Genomic DNA, 21293 nt, shown 5'->3' on the forward strand with positions numbered 1-21293 from the left:
GACATGATGAGCGCTGAGTGCTCAAAGAGCAGGGTGAAGGTGCGGCATACATCAGACTTCCGAATGACCATGTTGTCCAGCAGGGAAGAAGAGAAAACAAAGACAGGCGACGCTGGAACAGGATGACAAAAAATTTCCAGGATGAATAGGATAGCAGGAACACCACAGACAGCCAAAGAAACCATGTTGTCCAGCAGAGAAGTGACGAGAAGGAAGATGAGATGACACAAGAAGAATGAGTAAGACAGCAGGGACATCACAAACCGCCAAAGAAACCTGAAGAGCGCGATATGCTCAAAGAGCGAGGTGAAGGTGCGGCAAACATCAGACTCTAGACCGACCATGTTGTCCAGCAGAGAAGTGACAAGAAGAAGGAAGACGAGATGACACAAGAAGAACGAATAGGACAACGTGAACACCACAGACAGCCGAAGAAACGAATAGCGTTCATTCCCCCAATGGGATCCCTTCACGTGGATGAGGACTGACGCAAGCAGCCAGAGTGGCAAAAGCCACAATGGCGCAACCTGGAGAGATGACGACTGCTGTTTCTCTTGTTCACTCAATGAAAGACGAAGACAACAGCACACGTGGAGGCGCTCACCATACATCCGGGATATATATATATATATATATATATATATATATATATATATATATATATATATAAGCAAACAAATTATTCCAATACCTATACTTGAACCGTAAAACTACTGCACAAAATGTTTCTCCTGCCTACTGCAGTTAGAACAAACAAACTAGCACTTTTTAAAACTCAAAATCACTAGAAGCACCCAAGCTAAGTATTTGAACTATGTTCACCATCAGATTATTATGCAAATGCAGACTATAAAGAAGTCAAAAATAAAGACCCACGCAATGGAAATAATTCTCCTAGATCACAAACAATGACATAAACATATCATACCAAACAATTTCAACTGATGGCTATGAAGTTGCGCATCTACAGTAGATTTCAACCAAACGCTAGGAAAGAGTTAATGTAGGAAACAATGGGGACATTCAATTTGACCACCCTTTCTGGAAGACTTTCCAACCTCTACCAGCTTCTTTCTACCAACTCCACAGCCTAAGACTGGACAAAAACTGTGACCTAACTAATACATTTTACTAGAAGATTCTAAACTAATCCTGACAAAATTGAGCAACTGTCATCATACAATTTCCAGTCTGCTTTACTTAACAATAAATAATATTTGTTTAGGTAGCACCTTCCAGTGTCGCTTAGGAGAAAATCAATAGAAATCACCCCCCCCCCCCAAGTCCACTTAGATGACTTTGCTATAGACACAAACTCTACTATTATATGTAGTCAACTATTCTGGTAAAACCACATAATGAGTCTTTGATGTGAAACAACAAAATTTACTGAACATTCAACATTACTGTTTAGTTGGTTGTAGAATGTAAGTAATTTGTCTAAAAACCACAATTTAGTGTCATCCAATAACTAAGAAATCTGCATTGCTGGAAAAAAGGATCAACAACAGCATTCGTATGTCAATAAAACTTACACCTTACTGTCACCAAACTCTATTCTAGTACATGTACACAGAAGTCAAGTGTTCAAATGAAATACCATATTATATTTTCACTACACATTCCAGAATGGATCGACAGCTCAAGCACCCCAAGAAAAGAATGTGTACGCTAACTAAAACACTCATTTCCTGTTGGGAATCCTGTAATAGTATTCTATTCAAAATGTACCCAAATGTGCTGTGCATTCTTCTAGATGCTGATTGTGTATGTCTGCTTCATGCATTAGAGCAAAGTACACATGGATCCAGTGTTAGATCTCAGCTCATGAAGATGGCATGATTGACAGGGTATAGTGTGATGTTGAAATATAGTTAGTGTTAATTTAGTGTCAAGCTAGTGTGAACGTTGATGGTGGTGTTGGTGTCAATGCTAACGTTAGTGTTGGTAGGGTACTACTACTGGTGATAGTGATGTGTTAATCTTTAGCATTAGGTTATCATTAGTGATAGTCATAGTAGCAATAGTTTTTGTTGCATTTCGTTATAATTGTTGTCATTGTTGTTGTTACTACAGTACGGAGGTACTGTACTAGTGTATGCATACTTATGTGAGTGTCAGTGCATGTGCACGTATGTGAGAACATTGGTGTTTGTGTGTGTGTGTGTGTGTGTGTGTGTGTGTGTGTGTGTGTGTGTGTGTGTGTGTGTGTGTGTGTGTGTGTGTGTGTGTGTGTGTGTGTGTGTGTGTGTGTGTGTGTGTGTGTGTGTGTTAGGAGTACTTAGCCCATGTGTACAGCATCACTGTAATTGCATCAATGGTTGCCTTCACTAACCGATATTCTGTTCATTCCAAGATAGAGCCTGGACAATGATTGCAATGAATCAAAATGTGAGAGATCTTTGAGCCTATCAAAACCAAAAATAACTCAATTTTCAGCCAAACCATAACTATCTCATCATTGAATGCACTTAATTCTAATAATAATAGTTTGATCAACAATTAAATAATTTTATGTCCAGAAGTGTGCGTGCTTCATTATTCTTTAATATTTATTTCACTATAGCAAGAAACGAAACAAATTCGCAGTCATCATTTTCAATAATTACAGTTTCAGAAACAAAACACATGATGTTAGTGTTAAACTATGAGCTAACACAATGTCAGCATAGCTCTCTTTTCATTGTACTTCTTTCTGGCTGTCTTGTCTGACTGTCACTACATAGTTTAAATGCCATCAAACATAATCTAACGATAAGTTAACACCATTTAATTAAATGGCAATTGTATGTCACAATGTATAATATCAACAATTACCTACACATTGCACTTAATAGTCTAAGGCCGTGTTCCCACTAGCTCAAGGTTAAACTAATCTAAACGAGTTCATAAACTAATAATTAAACCAGTTCAAGAAAGTGACTGTTTCCACTAAGACCCGTGCATCCGGGATGTGTCAGGTATCCGGACAAGTCTGTTTTGCAATGGCACAGTATTCCTAGAATAACGCTTGCTGTGACAAATTGCGCTGCTCTGTAGCAATAGTCGGACGTCATTTAAGACTCCAAATTCAGCATCTAGGTACATGTAATCGCTGCTGATTTCTCTCCTTTCATTGATGAAGCTTCCATCTTTCGAGACAATTCCATATCAACAAAATAATAGTAAATACCATCAAATGGCATTGTCATTTTCAAGCACGCACACTAGTATCACATGACACTTAAACCTAAACCACTTGAAAAACTTACTACAAAGCAGGTTTAGGAAAAGTGGTTTAGCTAAGGGTATGTTTCCACTAGCGCTTAAACCAGTTTCACAAGTGGTTTAATTGGTATGGCCTAATTATATTTTTAATTCTATAGAGTAACTGCCTGTCTGTTCAAGTTTTTGTCATCCCTGTGTCCCACCTGTTTTCTTCCAAATGTAACTCAACAAGATTTGATAATGATGCAAATGTGTCTGCTCCAATACTTTTGATCCTATTTCGATCCAATACAAGTTCCTTTAGTGTTGTTACTCCAAAAAGACCATCAACAATGACAATTTCATTCGCTGCAGTAAATCAACATACAGTTAGCAATCACCAAAGCAAGCAAGCTGTTAATTTTTCCAACCTTGAAGAAACAAAGACTGAAGAGCTGGAAATCGCTGCAGTTGCAATTGAGTCATATCAACAATGCCATTATGACTACATTAATGTAAAATCAGTATTAGTCTCAAAAGTTAATTTGAATAATAACAAGACCTCAAGTTACTATGTACTAATTGAACAACATAAACCTGACAAAACAATCTAATACTATGCACGTGTGGCCAATGTACAAAGTGACAAACATTTAGGAAAAGTGTCTTTGCAATAGCTATATACCCAAGTAATTACAAAAATACCTAAAAGTCCCCAAATATTTGCATTTCACAACTTGAATCACAGAATTGTTTATACATAAGAATATTTTATTAATCACACACCCAAAAATCCATTATGCCAGCAAAAGCTAAGTTTAGGACAATGACAAAACTACAGCAGAGATGCAGATGTTTCCCATACCAAAAAATACAAAAATACATACCTGAATTCATGTAAACAATGGCAACAAGATTACAATACAACATCGCCATTGACAATAGATACTGATAATCAGCTTCATTTGCTTAATTAATTAAGTAACAGCAAGCAACATTCCTTCACTGATGCAAACCTATTAAATTAACCTGCAACCGAATCACTACTTACTAAAACTAAAAATGCTTTAATTCAAAGTTTTATAATATTCGTATGTGATCTTTCTTCTTAGCTAGCCTACACCACATGTTACACAATTAATCGTTATGTAGTTCTCCTAAGTAGCAACTGAGTAGATCTCTTTCTACAAACAGACTTCTCTACATACACCTTTCACAATCTTTGACTGCAATAAAACAAACGGACAACGGAAAGTCTTTACCCTCTTCTAGTTACCACAAATGTAACTTGATAAGGGGGCATCTCCAATTACCAGACACTTTCTCAAAATCCAAACAATATTTAAAAAAGTGGTTGAGTGAGATAGATTCCTGTTTAGATTGAAAATGCCTGACACTAGATATTAAAGTTTGCACCTACACTGTAGCCTAGCACTGAGCTGCATGTCAATTAATATAGTGCCGACTGTTTCCCAGAGCAAATACTATGCACTACTTTTAGTGAACATCGCTAATCCTAGCATCCTTGTTGGTATTAATAGGGCCTGTCACAATGCAAGCTATGCTATTTGAAAAATCAAGGCTGAAAGAGCTGTTATTTGAGAACATCGATGTTGTTAAACGTGAGTCAAACATTTTGTTGAAGGGTAACAGGTGGTCCCCACCAATTTGATGAATTAAAGGAAATGTCTGTAATTGGAGATGCCCCCTAATTAAAAATCACAAAGACAAAAGACCTGTTCACAATATGTAGGTTGCCACAAATGCAAGCAAATGGAAGAAACATTGGCTGGGTAGTGTTCATAATTTACTGTCGCTACATAAGATAACAACAAACTTCATTGTCAACACCGTCGCCCACGTAAGACAATAAAACAAGGAACTTCGCCACCCAAACATACTAAGCTCGAGGTAGAGGGTTTGCACAACCTGTCACATGACTATAACATGACAACAAGGGTTAGCAATTCAGAGAAAAATCTTATTTGCTAATGAACGGCACAGCGTCGTCGAAACTGTAAAAGGAAGAACGTGAGTACACAAGCTTTTCGTCCGCAAACACCTCTTTCCAAGATGTCTTGCATTTGACAATGACATCTTCGTATGAGTGAGACGTCACTTACCACAAGCAAGGGTAGCTTCTGACAACTTCAACAAGCTTCTCCTCCATATTTTTCAAACTGGCAAGAGCTACCGCAACCATGTGATTCCTTGGCTATTGGTCAAACGTTAGTTCTGTTCGTTTGAATAAAAGTCTACCCTATTGCAGCGTAACGCAACACATGTAATGTACGGAGCGATTACCCAGTTAACAACGATATGTTCATTACATTCTGTTATTGCCAACATACAGTAGGTATTGTGAACTAACCTAACGACTCTAAACACTTCAAATACTTCTACACAATGCTAATTTTAGGTTGCAGAAAGATTAAAAACACATTTCCTGCTGTGTACATATACAGCACTTTTGTCAAAGACCACAGACACCACAGTTTCACACCCTCAACCAGATTACAATGAACGAACTTATTAATTGTCCAAAAACCACAAGCTTGGAAGACTACAACAGTAAACAAGCCACATGAAATCATCAAGGTTTCGTTTAGACTAAAAATGAACCTTAGTGGAGAATGTGCAATTACCAAATAATAACATTGTCACTGACTAAGTAACAACAACAAACAAGCAGACATAAAATGGAGATGGCAACTATACAAAACAATAGTGTCTGCACTTTACCCTAAATGAAGAACTTGCAGTTTTGTCAGTATTGGAGTCGCATCTGCATAAAACGATGATGGAACAAGATGAGCATTCTTTCCCCCAGTATATACTGGCTTAGCCTTATTGGCAAATAGAGACTCCACTCGGTTATGGTTTAAACACAATATCTATTCACACAAAATCAAAATAATTATAAAATTATAAATTTTAAAATTTTTTAATTTAATTAATATTTATATATAATATTTTAGTATTTTAAATTATTTTTAAAGTATTAAAAATAAATATGAAAAAGATTGATTATGGGTAATTAATTAAAGTAGTAATAGATCTAATAACAGCAATTATTTTACCTAAATATATAGAGTTACAACAACTAACAACTAGCAAACGAACCGATAAACCTTGTACTATAAACTAGCCACCAAATGCACAAAACTAATTCTAGGCTAGTGGCAAGTGACATAAATTAAATTGATGAAAATGCAAGCTGCATAAATTAGTGTACCTTCAAGTTCGTCAAAGCTGTCAATCCTTCCAAAGATGTCAACTCATTGTGCTCAAGATTTAAGCTAACAAATCATGGTTAATATACTAACTAATTCAATATACACACAACAACCTCTACAGACAATAAGACCAAATATACAGTACCTGGTCAGGCTCTGAAAACTCTGTGCATTTCCCAGATCAACTTGTTTGACTCCCAAGTGAGAGAAATCAGCTTTTGTCAGTTGTGTGAAGTCAGTGTTACCTATACGGTCAGCAATGAAGTCCTGAGTCAGTCTAGACAGCAAAGCAAGCAAAACATTAAGACAAAACTACACAACAAGCAGTAATACAGTAGTTGAAATGCTTCAGATGTTGGGAACAAATGTAAGTCTACCTCCCAAGGTTGCTGAAGTACTAGTAATCAGTAATTCAAGTAATCAAATTCAATGGATCCTCTTACCACAACCAAACAAAACTCAATCAGCTATCATAAAGTGCTCTGATCTTTACTGATTCAATTCAAATTCTCAAATAAAAAAGACACTTCTCTGCAATGCCACAGTGGATTGCACTCATTGCAAGTTACTACAGCAATTGTGATGCCAATATCATCCAGCAATCTTGTGTTAGTACTGTAAATGCAGACATTAAACTCATTTTTGTAATGTAATTAAATTGTCAGTTAACCTCCAAAGTCAAAGTTTTTTCCATCGTCTTTTAACATATTTTGCTTTGCTATGACTGCATGTACTATTGTGCTCAGTAATTAAATCTGTTAAAGTTGATTAAACCAACAACGTACACAAAAATAGCCATACCCATCCATCATTCTAATGTGGCTCCTGAACTAGTCTTTCCTACTTAAGAAACTGAACACTCACTACCTGACTGCCTACCTTTATTCATTTTCACACACACACACACACACACACACACACACACACACACACACACACACACACACACACACACACACACACACACACACACACACAAAGCAAAGCAAAGCAAAGCAAACAATGAAAAGAAGCACTAAGTGCCAAACCCAAGGCACCAAGAAATTGACCTTTTCCAGTTCTGGGTAATTTGGTAGTAATCATATTTAGTTAGAACATGCCTTCGCTCGTGTGCCATGAAATCTTACCTATGCGTGTTTCTAGAACACTGAATGACTGATTGTAGTTTCACCAACAAGGCACAGGTACATACTCTAATCGCAATGATGCCAAACAGTTACTGGCAAGCACCTACTGGCAAACATGTACATATTAACACTAAGTGGAGGTCACTAGACACAAGCATCCCAACACTTGTTTATACAGATGGCTGACAACAGGCATGCAGTCTTATCATCACACAGAAAATCAGTTCGATGCCTGACTGACTTGCATCATTTGTTGCAGGTTCACCTACTTTCTGTTCACTATAACCTTGAACGTACTCAAAAGTCAGTAATCAAACTTGAAACGTCCTGCATGACTCCGCCTACTAGTGGACAAGCTGCAACAATGATATGTTGAGATCACACGAGTGATAACAATGAATGCACGCTATGCATTCCAGTACGTTGTTTACATGGTGGTTTGCGTCAAGTCGGTGGTCGACATTTTTGTCAAGTCAGTCGTCGACATTTCTGGTAAAATGACTACTGTAACCCTCACGCGCCTAGAGTTAACAAACCTAGCGCATGCGTCTAGAGTTAACAAACAAACAAACAAACAAACAAACAAACAAACAAACACACAATTCAAACCAGTGTATAATGCAAGAGACAGATTTAGATACAGTACATTGCATCACACAACCACATCAAGCATATTAAAAAAGAGGCAAACCAGCAAACCAACAGCAACTACCTACAATTGCATAAATACAACATCTTGCAACTGCATTTGTACCTTCCTCCAAAAGTCTCCTTTGCCAAATTAGACTCTGCTGCTTCCTAAATGTATACAAGTTGGCCACAACATAGAGAAGTATAAAGACTTATATACTTAAATATATACTTACAATTACAATTCCATCAAGTGATCTCAATGTTTGAAGATGAAAAACAATGAGCAGCCGATACTTCTCTGTCTCTGTTACTGGATTCCCATATAAATCAAGAATCATAAAGTTCTGCAAAGTCTGCAATCAAAAACATATTGCATAACCCACAAAAAAAGCAAGTATTGTAACAAGAATCCATACTACCTTCAAACAGCAAACATTTCTTGAATTGGCAATACGGTTATTGGCGGCAAAAACCATAAACAGCAATAAACAGTCCTGTAAAAGGAGCAATATAATATACACATACACAAAATCTTTATATATATATATATATATATATATATATTGAGAATCATATATTATTTCTTCAAGTACAACTATACATAGATGTCTAGACCACTAAATAAAAGACAAGCCAGTTAAGTCATCACAATCTAAACATAAACAATCTAAAACTAAACAAGCGTTAAATTTCCACAGACACACAGATAACTGTTCGTTTAGCTGGCACACAGACTGGCTGGTAGTATATATATATATATATATATATATATATATATATATATATATATATATGAGAGCTGTGTGTGTGTGTGTGTGTGTGTGTGTGTGTGTGTGTGTGTGTGTGTGTCTGTGTCTGTGTCTGTGTACTCGCATATCTCCATAATGGCGAGTTGCGCGGCCAACAAATTTGCTCATGCATGCTGAAACGACAGAAGTCAAAGTGAAGCTGTCGTCGTCATTTGGACTACTCCCATGATGCCGTGATTTCCTGCCGATAAAACCCGCCTCTACTCACGTGCAAATATCTCTGTAACAGTGTATCGGATCTCCACTGAATCTAAACTGCCCGTTTCTGATGTTGGATGGTATGCGTGGAGCATGTTGATTATTGTGGGTGACGTCCATAAAAGCAAGATATTTTTTAGCATATCCGGGTCTTGAAAAATCATGCCTACCCTTCGTTTGCCCGTGTAATGCTTCGAAGACCTGCCCCGTTTGATATGCCTGTTCCCCGCAATGGCAGCAATGTCTTCGAAGTGACGACACAACCTCAAACTAGGTCTTTGTTCATGTAGGTCCTGCATACATGCAATTACGTTTTGACCTTCGTCGTCTTACGTCACAATCCGACAACGTCACAAGAGACTCGCTAGAAATCTCGAAAACAGCACCAAACAGAATAAACTTTATGAAAATTCTGTCTGCGGCTGCAAATTCTGTGAATGAGATATACTTTATGAATTCATACAACGATAAATAAATCCATTTTCTTTGTCTTCAATGGGATATTAACTAACAATCAATAATCCAATCAATGGGAATTTGTTAAACGAGACACTCAGTTACAGTTTTTGTCTCCAACGAGATATTAACTAATAATTGATAATCTCAGAACAGGATATCATTAAACGGGATATAACTCTGAATATTTCATGAGAATTCTTCAGAGACTTCATAATAAATTAGAATGGGGTGAATACGATATACTTAATGAATGCGTACAACGATAAATTAATTAAAGGGTCGCTGACATAAAAAAGTCAAAAATTATTTTATTGCATTTTTGTTAGTTCTTAATATTCGTATGCCCCAAAAATCAAAAGTTTAATTTTTGAAGCTACATTAATGAAGATATTGAGGCACAAAGTTGCTTCCGGATGTATAGTAGGCGTACACCCACCATGACATCATAAGAGGAACGGAAGTGGCTAGAGTGCATGCTGGCAGTAGAAATGTGCTCAGAAAGAAAGTGTGGCTTTGATTTGCTTCTCCAACAATGCCAAGAAGGAAATGAACAATGCTAGTGAAACAAGTGAGAAATCGGTGGGATGGGCCAACTGCACTTCAGACCCATCTAGTGCGTATTATCAGCCGGAATGTTTCAAAACGGAGGATTATGTTAGTAGGAGGCTTTGGGCTGTACTCAAGGTGCAAACAGACTAAAGCATGAAGCATCAAGCTGCGCTGGCAATTTGTACTAGACGAATCCACTGCAACGTGACAATGTGAGAAAGTCAACAAATATAGAAGACAAGAAAGGCTGAAAGAAAGACTAAGAAATGAAGAGTAAACCTGCAAAAATTCTAATGATCGATAGAGTTGCTTGTGACTATTTTCTACCTACTGCTAGTGCGTGCAAGTAAGTTTAAACCGAAGAGATGAGCTTCTCTTGATGTTGATGTGGATTAATTACGTCGAAAATCTGATCAGTGTCCTGGTGTTAGTCCTGTCCAGTACGTAGCATTTGCAGGTATATGAGGGCAAAGTCTTTTTAATTCCTTACTGTTAGTTGCAATGGCAATTGTTGTTACTGTTGCTGTTGTTGGTAGTGGCAGTGTGTTTCTGGTTTGTTTAGAATTACTGTCTATGTACTTACAATGTCTTGGCAAAATGGCTTAATTAGAAATGCTAGCACACCCTGCAATAGAATATCAAGTGCTTAAAATATTATAAAAGTGATATTGCTTTTACTGATTATTGTTGGCTGCTTTGTATAAAATGGAAATTCCAAGCACAATTCAAACGTCAGAAGGCACTATGAGACACTAGCTACAGAGTATCTCAAGTAAAAGAAAGCCGTCAATAATTATGGTTAGTTTTCATGTGAAACATACCTGTCACTGGAACGGCCAGTGACTGGTGTTATTTTTGTTTGTACGTTGAGAGCGTTGAAACTTCTGAAGATTGTAATCAATTATCAATAATACTCACACCCATCCTTTTGCAGCAGTTTCAAACATCCTCATAAATTAGAGTCTGAGATAATCATAAATTATTAGAATCAATTTAAATTAAGAGAGACTTCATAATATTGTTTGCTCTGACCATGGGTAACTGATTCTCATATATTCGTTTGTTTAATGAAAAAGGTGAGAAAAAACCAGTTAGATTTCTGCTATCAATTCATGATTCTTATTAATTAGTGAGTATGGATGGCAGTACAACTCATGTTCTCTCCAACACACTTCCAGCACATGGAGTCTTGTGAGTTGATGATATACTGCCACTGTGTATACTAAATGGTATCTCCTGCACATGCAATGAAGCTCATCTCCTGCTCGCTGTAGCAGTATCTACTGGAGAAATCGTCACAAGCAAGTCTATCGTTGTGACCCTTCATTTCTCATGCTTTCTTTCAGCCTTTTCTCCCCTTCTGGATTTATTGACTTTCTCACATTGTCATGTTGCAATCCTCTTAATTTGCTTCCTAGTACATGAATGCACAAATTGCCAGTGCAGCTTGATGCTTCAGACTTCAGTCTCCTTTTACCTTGGGTAAAAGCCCGAAGCCTCATAGTAACGTTATCCTCCATTTTGAAACATTCCGCTGAGAATATGCACTAGACGAGTCTAGACAGGTTTGAACGTGCAGTTGGCCCATCCCACTGATTCCTTGTGCTGCCCATTTCTTTGACATCTTGGCATAACTGGAGAAGTCGAATCAAAGCCACGCTTTCTTTCTGAGCACATTACTGCAGCCAGCAGGCAACCAGGTGTACTATCTCCTCAGACATTTCTATTGCCAGCATGTGCTCTAGCCGTTTCCGTTCCTCTTATGACGTCACGGCAGGTACGTTTACATCTCAATATCTTCACAAACGTAGTTTCAAAAATTAAACTTTTAATTTTAGGAATACAAACGTTAAGAAATAAAAAATGCAATAAAATAATTTTCTATTTTTTCATGTCAGTTACCCTTCAAATACAACTACAACTACTACTAATAGAAATTTACTAACCATTGGTAATATTCATATCTAATCTCTGCTCATGCGGAGAACGGGGCGGTGAGCTTCTATTATAAAGTGTCCCGGTTAGGACTAACCAGTAAAAATTTAGCTTCTATTACCCCAGTCATCATATTCCATTAGCTACAGTAACTGTTCTCTCAAATTTCCACATAACGCTTAACAAAATCAACATGGCAACTTTCTACAGCTCTTAAAGGGGAAGTCCAACAAAAATGAACTTAACTTGTATAAGTAGATCTTACGAAGACAAATCGATTGGTATAAATTACTCCGCTATCTTCGCTTTTGTATACGAGAACGAGCAATGTTTCTGAGATGTGCAACGCCCACGCGCCTGCTCTGCGCTTCCTGGTGGATTAAGCTCCGCCCACTGAGAACAAATCAATGCGTTTACGGATGACTGCTACAAATATATCGAGAATGACGAATGTGAATGCGAAGATATTATGAAGATCTGCCTCCTTGCCGTCAGTGGTTCCTCTCTAAAGTAAAATGGTGTCGCTAGAGCTGTTTTCCCGCCAGACTTTGAAGCAGAATTCCTCAATACCACGGCTTACCTAGAGAACGCGCTTGTGCTTGATTATTTGTTTATCCTTGTTCTTTTAATATCCGAAGAGAAACGTTCAGCACGCCGTCTGGCGTGTGCAACAGAGGATGATCCTATTTTTACATCCGGGATTGTAACCTTCTACCAATCAGCGGCAAAAGAATGTGAGCAGACCGAATGTAAAAATAGGAACGTCCTCTGTAGCACACGCCAGACGGCGCGCTGAACGTTTCTCTTCGGATATTTAAAGAACAAGGATAAACAAATAATCAAGCACAAGCGCGTTCTCTAGGTAAGTCGTGGTGTGGTATTGAGGAATTCTGCTTGCAAGTCTGGCAGAAAAACAGCTCTACCGACACCATTTTACTTTAGAGAGGAACCACTGATGGCAAGGAGGCAGATCTTCATAATATCTTCGCATTCACATTCGTCATTCTCAATATATCCGTAGCAGTCTTCCGTAAACGCATTGATTCGTTTGCAGTGGGCGGAGTTTAATCCACCAGGAAGCACGGAGCAGGCGTGTAGGCGTTGCACATCACAGAAACATCGCTCGTTCTCGTATACAAAAGCGAAGATAACGGAGTAACTTATACCAATCGATTTGTCTTGGTAAGATCTACTCATACAAGTTAAGTTCGTTTTTGTTGGACTTCCCCTTTAAACATCTATAACTGCTATAGCATGTCATCATACTGCCTAGCAGAGTAGCAACAAATTCAAAGAATAACAATATACCCTCTGTCAAACATAGCAAGAACACATGGACAAAATTCTGCAACAACACATTTAACAATGCTTTCACATACACTAACATCTTGTGTTTACTTAGTGTAAAACACTCTGAATATTCATGACTATCTTGTCTAAAAGAGTATGCCTAACCACTGCAACATGTCTTGAGCAGCCATATTCTAAACCAGACAGATCCAACAACTGTAATGCATAGCAGGTAACATAAAAACTGTCAAAACAGGTTTAGTGATATGTGAATAAACTCATCACATTCCATATCTTGTTTTAACATGAATGTAATTTCCAACTACTAGTTAGTTCAAAGATAATGGCATCCCCTATCTATCTATCTGAACACTTTATCGCTCAAGTCCAAAGATAAAGAAGGAAAGAACAACTCTGCTGACTTCAAGACCTACTGGAGACGTCGGTTTTCTGTTACACTGCAGAAACTAAATGCTCGTGTGATGATGAAAAAACTGAACATTGTTCAAGGTGGTTCCATTTTAGATGATGAACTCAGGCGTGTCCAGGCACGCCCACATTAGTTTCTTAAGTTAGAGTTTAGGTTTGAGTTTAGTTGACATTTTATGTAGTTTGCCGTATCTATCGAATGTCATTGTACTAGAGAATTGGATATATCTAATAAATTATCTATCTATCTATCTATCTATCTATCTATCTGTCTATATATATATATATATATATATATATATATATATATATAATTGCGCTAAGAGCCATCTTGTCTGTCCCGTCTGTACACACGTGGTCGGTCGGACGGATAGACGGATCGGCTCGCCGACGTTGCCGGACAAGTGCGATTTCAACTGGCTTGTGCCTGTGCTCGTGGTCGACTCGCCGGAGACTCGACTCGGCTGGGCTTTGTTCCGTCGCAGAAGTTGCATCATGCATCCCGGAAGTTATGTCATGCTTAAGACAAGTTGCGTCATCCTTTTTGGATGGACCTAATCATGATAGTTTGGCATTAATGCACTAACGCCACTGGTCCTATACACAAGTTGCATCATGCTTTTTTAGACTGGAAATAGCTATAGAGCGTGTTCACACCGGGCCTAATCGTGAATGAGTGGCATTAGTAACAAGTCTCAAGGCTAAAAGTTTGAAAAAGTGAGAATATTTCTACCAAAACATGTGTTTGCCCATGGGCAAATGTGTACATTGCATTTTTTCGAGCAAGAGCAATGGCCAACATAAATTAAGTTAAAAGTAGCACACAAGGGACAAGAAAAGGCAAAACTGGTACTTCAAATGTCGCGCACAAACAAGTTCTCTAGATAGCCTCTAATTGACGATGCAGTGTGAGTTTGATTTCCACTGGTTGGGTTTCGGCTAGTCATTCATGATTGCTGTATAGCCACAATCACTCTACTGGGTCACTGATGGCTATATCCACTAAAAGTTAACTTTCTCATAAATAAATTAACACATCAAGCGTTGAACACTTCTAGAAACACTTAATACACTGTCAGCATTTACACCAAAGTCTATTTGTTTCACTCTTCCAATTGATTAATAGCTTGCCAAAACTAGCCTTGTATCAGCAAGACCCTTCCACGCCGTTCTGTCCAGTTCCTGTATTGTCATGTCATACGGAAACCGGACACAACGGTGAGAGAGGGTATGGTACACTCCAAAAATACTTAACAAAGGGTTAACCGGATTAGACTTTAACATAACAGTCTCACCTGCAATCCCTCCAATGTTGTTATTTGGTTGTTATCAATATTCAGCCTTTGCAAGTGATGCAAGTTACCCACAGAAAATGAGTTTAGACTTGTTATTGTGTTGTGAGACAAGTTCAATCTTTCTAGGAATGTCAGGTGAGCCAAACCTTCCACAAACCAATTAGTCAACAATAGAATAAAAGATCTCCCAATCTTAACCATGTACCAAAATTGTGTAGATGACTGACTACTTGACAAACAAGCAAGGAAAACAAATCAAACAGCCTACTGCTAAGCCAATGGCTCTTAGTACAGTACACCCTCACATATCTAACCCTCGCATATCCAACCCTGTTCACAAAGTGGATATTACGTCACAAACCCATTTGCACAAGCGCAGTGACAAAATGCAGTGATCAGGACGAAACATATGGAGGCTTCTAGGATTAGTTATGTTATTAGCTTTAGCTAATGTAAGTTAACTTTGGACAGACTCTTTGTTTTATGTTTTGCTCTAGACTGTAGGTAATTACCATAGTAGAACTATTGTTGTGTAGATTTAAAGATATTAGTAATAGCGAATCAGGGCGGGCTTTAATTGATACTGGGACAAAGGTAAACCAGCTGCGCAGCTGCTTACCTGTTCAGTGTGTAATTGATTGTCTTGTCATCTGATGCTCTTTCCTGTTCTCCACTGCTTTTCACTGTGCTTCGCTCACCCGCCCTTCCCACCCACCCTCCCACCCGCACCTAACAGATATTGGCGGGGTAGGCGCAACAGCTGGGAATGACACTGCGCCAGATGGCCAGTTGCCACTTTAGGCAGTGCTGCTGCTGCCCGGAGTGACGCATGTCACTCCCACCAACCGGTCAAGCTTACTTCCTTACCCACATCGAGTTACATCGCTGTGTCTGTGTGCATGCGCACTATGGTTAATTATGACTAAGGATCAACAAAATTTATGGTGATTGTAGTTTGCGTATAGTAGCACGTATTACGTCTTTGTGCAATCATTTTGTCACTAGCGTATTGTGCATGTTTCAGAGTTCAAACCATGTACATACTGGGGCTCAAAAAAGCGGACTGGAACTCCAAGGTATGGTTGAAACTCCAACGCTTCGATTATCCGTTCTTTCACTTATCCAACCTCTATTCCTCTGTGGCTTGCCTAAACAGCGTGGAATGCAAGGGTCTACTGTACATGTAAATCAATGTAAGTACCATTGAATATTTCTGCAAAGTCGCACACATGCACACACACACACACACACACATGTGCACACACAAGAAACAGACAAACATACCCAAATAAACAATAATTAGCTAACATAGATTATCAGTTTCCTTTTAGTGACCAAGTTCATATATGATATCTGTACATGTAAGGCCATACAAACTACATATATAGTTTCACATCAGCCTCTTCCTGAATTTAGGTGCGGGTGGGCAGTCGGTACACATGTACACGGTATCTGTTTAATATGAACACATTCTTCCACTCATAATTTAACACGTTATTGTAGTCAGTAGGTTTCACAGGCTCACAGCTTTAATATGTTTAAATTAAAGGAGAACTTCACCGATTCACGTATGCGCAGTAGACGTTAACGTATGCTAAGGCCTTGGGCTGTAGACCAAACACTTGCTGTGTTGTGCAGAGCATTGGTTTGGTCTTGCTTTCTGAGGCCAACTATCAGAGCACACAAGAGACGAGTCTAGACACTTCAGGCGACTCTGACAGTACAAGAGAACAAGTTAACAGTTCATAAGCGACTCAGTCGTTCGTACGTTGTAGACTCCAAATAATCATCTTGAACGACTTACAATCGTTCGGTCTTTCGCACTTTTCTCTGTGTTTCTTTCTACGAATGGAGGCCATACTACAGTACAAAAGGGCTTGAGTGATGCAAAAAACACATGGAAACGTGTGTCACCGCACATAATCATGTGACACAAGTGCCTTCATTCTACAGCCGAACCATTGCCGTATGTGTCCTTTTTGCCATTGATTGAAGGTAAGTCAGTGATGTGACAGCATATTTTACTTTCGCCTACACAAATATCAAAGTCTACACTAAGTGGTAAAACAAAACCTACACATAATGGACGTTATTTGAAGAAAATGTCTCGCACGATTTTGTATTTTTGCGTGATCATAATGCTCAGCTATCAAGTTAGCTCTGAGATAGCGCCAAACTTCCCAACTTGAAAAAAGACCAGAAACGATCAGCTAATGAGCGTGTGTCAATCGGTGAAGTGCTCCTTTAATGCATACATGAACAAATACATGAATGCACATCAGAACCATGGTGTTGGCAGCTGCCGCGTGGATGCACAAGATGGACACGTGACAATATGGCGGCTGGCATATGCGCAGGTGTCTAGAGGAGGGGCATGGAGAAGGTTTGTGAGTGATGTGGTAAAGCCGGCAGAAGCAAATTCAGATTGGTCCAGCCTAGCGTGCGCTAACAAGCACTGTCAAACAGGTGATTTGAATTCTTCGCCTGTGCTGTATCACAGAATTTCGTCACTGTTCATGTTATGCTCCTCCTTGGAAAAAGTAAAGGTGTGCCGATTCTTGCAATTTGGGTGTGCATTATTTGCTTAATTAATCCAACAGCATCTATCTGCAGGCAAACAATATATTACAACGAATAAAATGGATTACAACAACAATACAACAGAGAGTCTGGGTATACAGGGTCAAAAAGTGGCACCCTTTTGTCTCAAAGAAATAAATTATTTAATTAATTATCTATAGCCTGTATCAAAAGTTCGTAGCAATCGCTCTCTGGTGAAAGTCCTGTTTCTAATATTGGTATGGCCATGGCAGCAGCTATCGGCCAGCTGGACCGGCTCTGTGCAGGCACTCATGCAAACCCATATATTTAGTTTGTATGTCCTAAAGACACTTTCCTGAAAAAAGTAGTAAACTAATAGAGAACAACGTTTGATAACACTTCCAAGTTGATATTCTACATAACATTGATTTGCTCCAACTGACATCTATCCCACGCAAATCAGGTACATAGACACCGTATTACCCCGCATTTTGCTGCATGCTGGTATAAGTGAAGTTTACCAAAACTTACACAAGGCAGTTCCGGTAACTAAACCGGCATGCGGTATAAGGTGGGTGAGATGGGTGGTACAAGTGAAGGTGAGGCAATAGAGATATTAACATCCGCGCACGTAAATGATGGCAAAGCTGGATGACACTTTCAAGAGGCAACAGAAAGACGATTGCCATGGAAAAGCATCAAACAAGCGTTGGAGGCCACGGTAGTCTAGCACGTGGGAGAAAATCATATAGCATTGAAACGAAACTGCACGTACTTTGAAGCAGTCATTTGACCCCGCATTTGCTGCATGCCAGTAATCCCTGGAGTATACCAGTACCCTGGTCAACTTAAATTATACCGGCATGCAGCAAAATGTGGGTTAATATGGTAGTTCAAATATACACAGCAATAAAAAAAAGTACAGTCCAATGTGTCTACTTTACCTTTTCATTGTACTAGTTTGTAAACAGAACATACCTTCTATTCTAGTGATGCAATTGTCCTCCAGTGAGAGCTCAAGAAGATGTCTGCAAGCCTCTAACCCCTAACAATGTCCAACATCAATCATTTGTACATGTACATTGAATACACACAATTAAAAGTTCATAACTGCAGTAATACGTACCTCAATCTTGCTAATATAATTATGAGCAAACGAAGCCCATTTGAGATTTACCAGCTTGTCCACATTAGACAACTTGCTGAGGCCTTGCCCATCCAAATTCAAAGTTGTAATCTGATAACACAACACGAACAGTAACAAACTGATTCTAACCTTACACTCCACTAAAATAACTTACATAGATAATGATTATGATTATACAAGCGAGTATTTGAATACTGCAAACCCAATACCAACAACCCGTACGGACTAGTAGTTTCATATGTCTGACTAAAGGATAACTGCAATGCAAAAATCAAAATTCTTTTATGATGGAAATCAATAGTTCTAGTTGCATACATGACAGGAAAAATATTTTAGATTTTTAAGCTATGTCTTTGCTGAGATACGGCAGGTCAAAGTTGCTTCCGCTTCTTCAAGTTCCGGTAAAGGGCGTGGTGTACTGTACACGTCACAGAAGGGAGACGCGTATCCGTCTGTATAGTCATCGGCCTGTAAAAATGACTACATCTTCATATCCAAGGCAACGCTGCTAGGATAGAGGCGACGACAGCGACAATTCTTCTTCTGAAGAGCCCTTTGGAGGTTCTTACGTGACGATAACGTTCCGTGTTATTAGTCTCACGTAGCCAGACCTTAACCCTGCCCTCAAAATTCCCACGGCATGAGAGCGGGGTAAGGGTCTGGCTACGTGAGACTAAGTGCGTGTGCTGTCAAAACGTATGTGTGGTTGTCTCAAATAATGACACAATAGGTCGAATACTAGCAACAATAGTGGCACAGTGTACTAGTGAGTTCATGCAAAACTCTATTGCTGTGAGAAAGAGAACAAAATGAGCTGAAGTTCTTACGTTGACACAAGGTTTGACTTCACTGTACAGTAGCTGTAATGCATACGACTGCATTCACCACACATGATGATCAAAGCATCTATAGACGCGAGTAGCTAGATAGTCTGACCTCATTTGCAGTACTTTTAGTTCTGCACAAGAGTCTTCCTTATCCTCATATTTCCCGCTTCTCAAATGCGGCTCTCCTTTTCTTTTGCTAAGGTTCCAGAGTGCTACGGTCTTGAAGTGTGGAGGCAGGTAGTTGGAAAATGGTGGCCTCAATTTCGCTCTTCTACACCCAGACCAAGTTCTTGAATAAACCTGGCTGTACATATATCTCAAAGCAATCAGGCTAAAGTGACTACTACAAACTCCTGTCCACTCAGTAGGACGTGTTGTACTCAGTAGTAGTCTCTGCAATTGTGCTCCTTATTAGCCCACTCTTTCTTAGCTTGGGGATCTTCAGAAATCGAAACACGCTTGCGTATGACTTGCGCGAATTGGTGCATCCTGCAGCCACGCAACACCAAACCATTCTTTTGCCACAGATTCCTTTGTTGACAGTACACGCTAGCTTGGAGTCTCCCTTCTATGACGTGTACACTACACCACGCCCATTACGGAACTTGAAGAAACGGAAGCAACTTTGACCTGCTATATCTCAGCGAAAACTCAACTTAAAATCTAGAACAATTTTCCCTGTCATATATGCAACTAGAACTATCAATTTCGAACATAAAAGAGTTTTGATTTTTGCGTTGCAGTTACCCTTTAATCTTTAGGTAAAGATAGAAAAATGGCATCAATAAAACCTTAAATTGAGGTTACAGTAAATTCAAATGAGGTAAATTTGTATATAAACATTCTGAGAGCAAATAAACAAGAAGATTTTAATTTACATATAAATAGCCACATATTCTTTTCACTCACCTTTGTGAACCACACAGTGTCATCATCATCTAGCCGCTCTGGTCTGTTCCTAAAAAGAGCATATCTAGAAACCTATACCACAAACCAGTGCAGTCAGTCGCTGTATCAAAGAAATGACAAAGATAGAAGTCAACTGCGACTATTCAATATTGCATTCTGAACAACATATATTGGCTGTTTGTTAACTTCATACAGCAGTGACTGTAAACATAGTGTTGTTCGTGTCTTGTTTGTATAAAACATAAGCAGTCAAAAATTGTTACTCCGCGATCAAAATATAATTGGCAGACTAATGCATTATAACACTTTTGCCTACCTGACTGTCTATCTACTGTACCATTCGCACAGCCCTTTAGAAGCTGACCAAGATATCTCTCCACAACAGATTGATCCCAAACAGAGACAATGATAATGATACTCTGTATGTGGCTTGTTGTATGAACATATGTTATTTCTTAATCCATCTTACCTGCTTCTATCAGATATCACTTCAGCTGTAGATCGTAAATCCAATGACTTAGCTTCAGATTCATTGACGCAAGAACGAGACAATAACATGGTTACTGACACTCGATATGACAATAAGAGTCTCAAAGCAAAAGACATGTCTTCTTCAGTAACTGGTTGCTGATCTAATGACTGCAGCTGCTTCAAACGACCCAGCACATGAAACCTCAGATTCTCACGCTGTAAATGAGTTGACACTTCATAACTAATCATTGA

General features: G+C 38.8%; 1 protein-coding gene across 3 annotated transcripts in view; it reads right to left on the bottom strand.

The window, feature by feature from the left end:
- Positions 1-21293, bottom strand: part of LOC134187687 (leucine-rich repeat-containing protein 9-like) — a 56898-nt gene that overhangs the window by 3062 nt on the left and 32543 nt on the right. For all 3 annotated transcript variants that reach the window (XR_009971146.1, XM_062655842.1, XM_062655852.1), the window contains 14 exons: positions 21040-21257; positions 20571-20619; positions 18814-18924; positions 18666-18732; positions 15147-15292; positions 8602-8676; positions 8416-8535; positions 8304-8347; positions 6568-6699; positions 6422-6485; positions 5929-6080; positions 3618-3691; positions 3411-3555; positions 2336-2408 (listed from right to left, as the gene is read on the bottom strand). Coding sequence is in view for 2 of the 3 variants with exons in the window: in XM_062655842.1 (XP_062511826.1) it covers positions 2336-2408; positions 3411-3555; positions 3618-3691; positions 5929-6080; positions 6422-6485; positions 6568-6699; positions 8304-8347; positions 8416-8535; positions 8602-8676; positions 15147-15292; positions 18666-18732; positions 18814-18924; positions 20571-20619; positions 21040-21257 (1470 nt within the window). In the remaining variant the exon portion in view is untranslated. The remainder of the gene's footprint in view (positions 1-2335; positions 2409-3410; positions 3556-3617; positions 3692-5928; positions 6081-6421; positions 6486-6567; positions 6700-8303; positions 8348-8415; positions 8536-8601; positions 8677-15146; positions 15293-18665; positions 18733-18813; positions 18925-20570; positions 20620-21039; positions 21258-21293) is intronic.

Source organism: Corticium candelabrum, chromosome 1, assembly GCF_963422355.1.
Source record: "Corticium candelabrum chromosome 1, ooCorCand1.1, whole genome shotgun sequence".
NCBI classification, from domain to species: Eukaryota; Metazoa; Porifera; class Homoscleromorpha; order Homosclerophorida; family Plakinidae; genus Corticium; species Corticium candelabrum.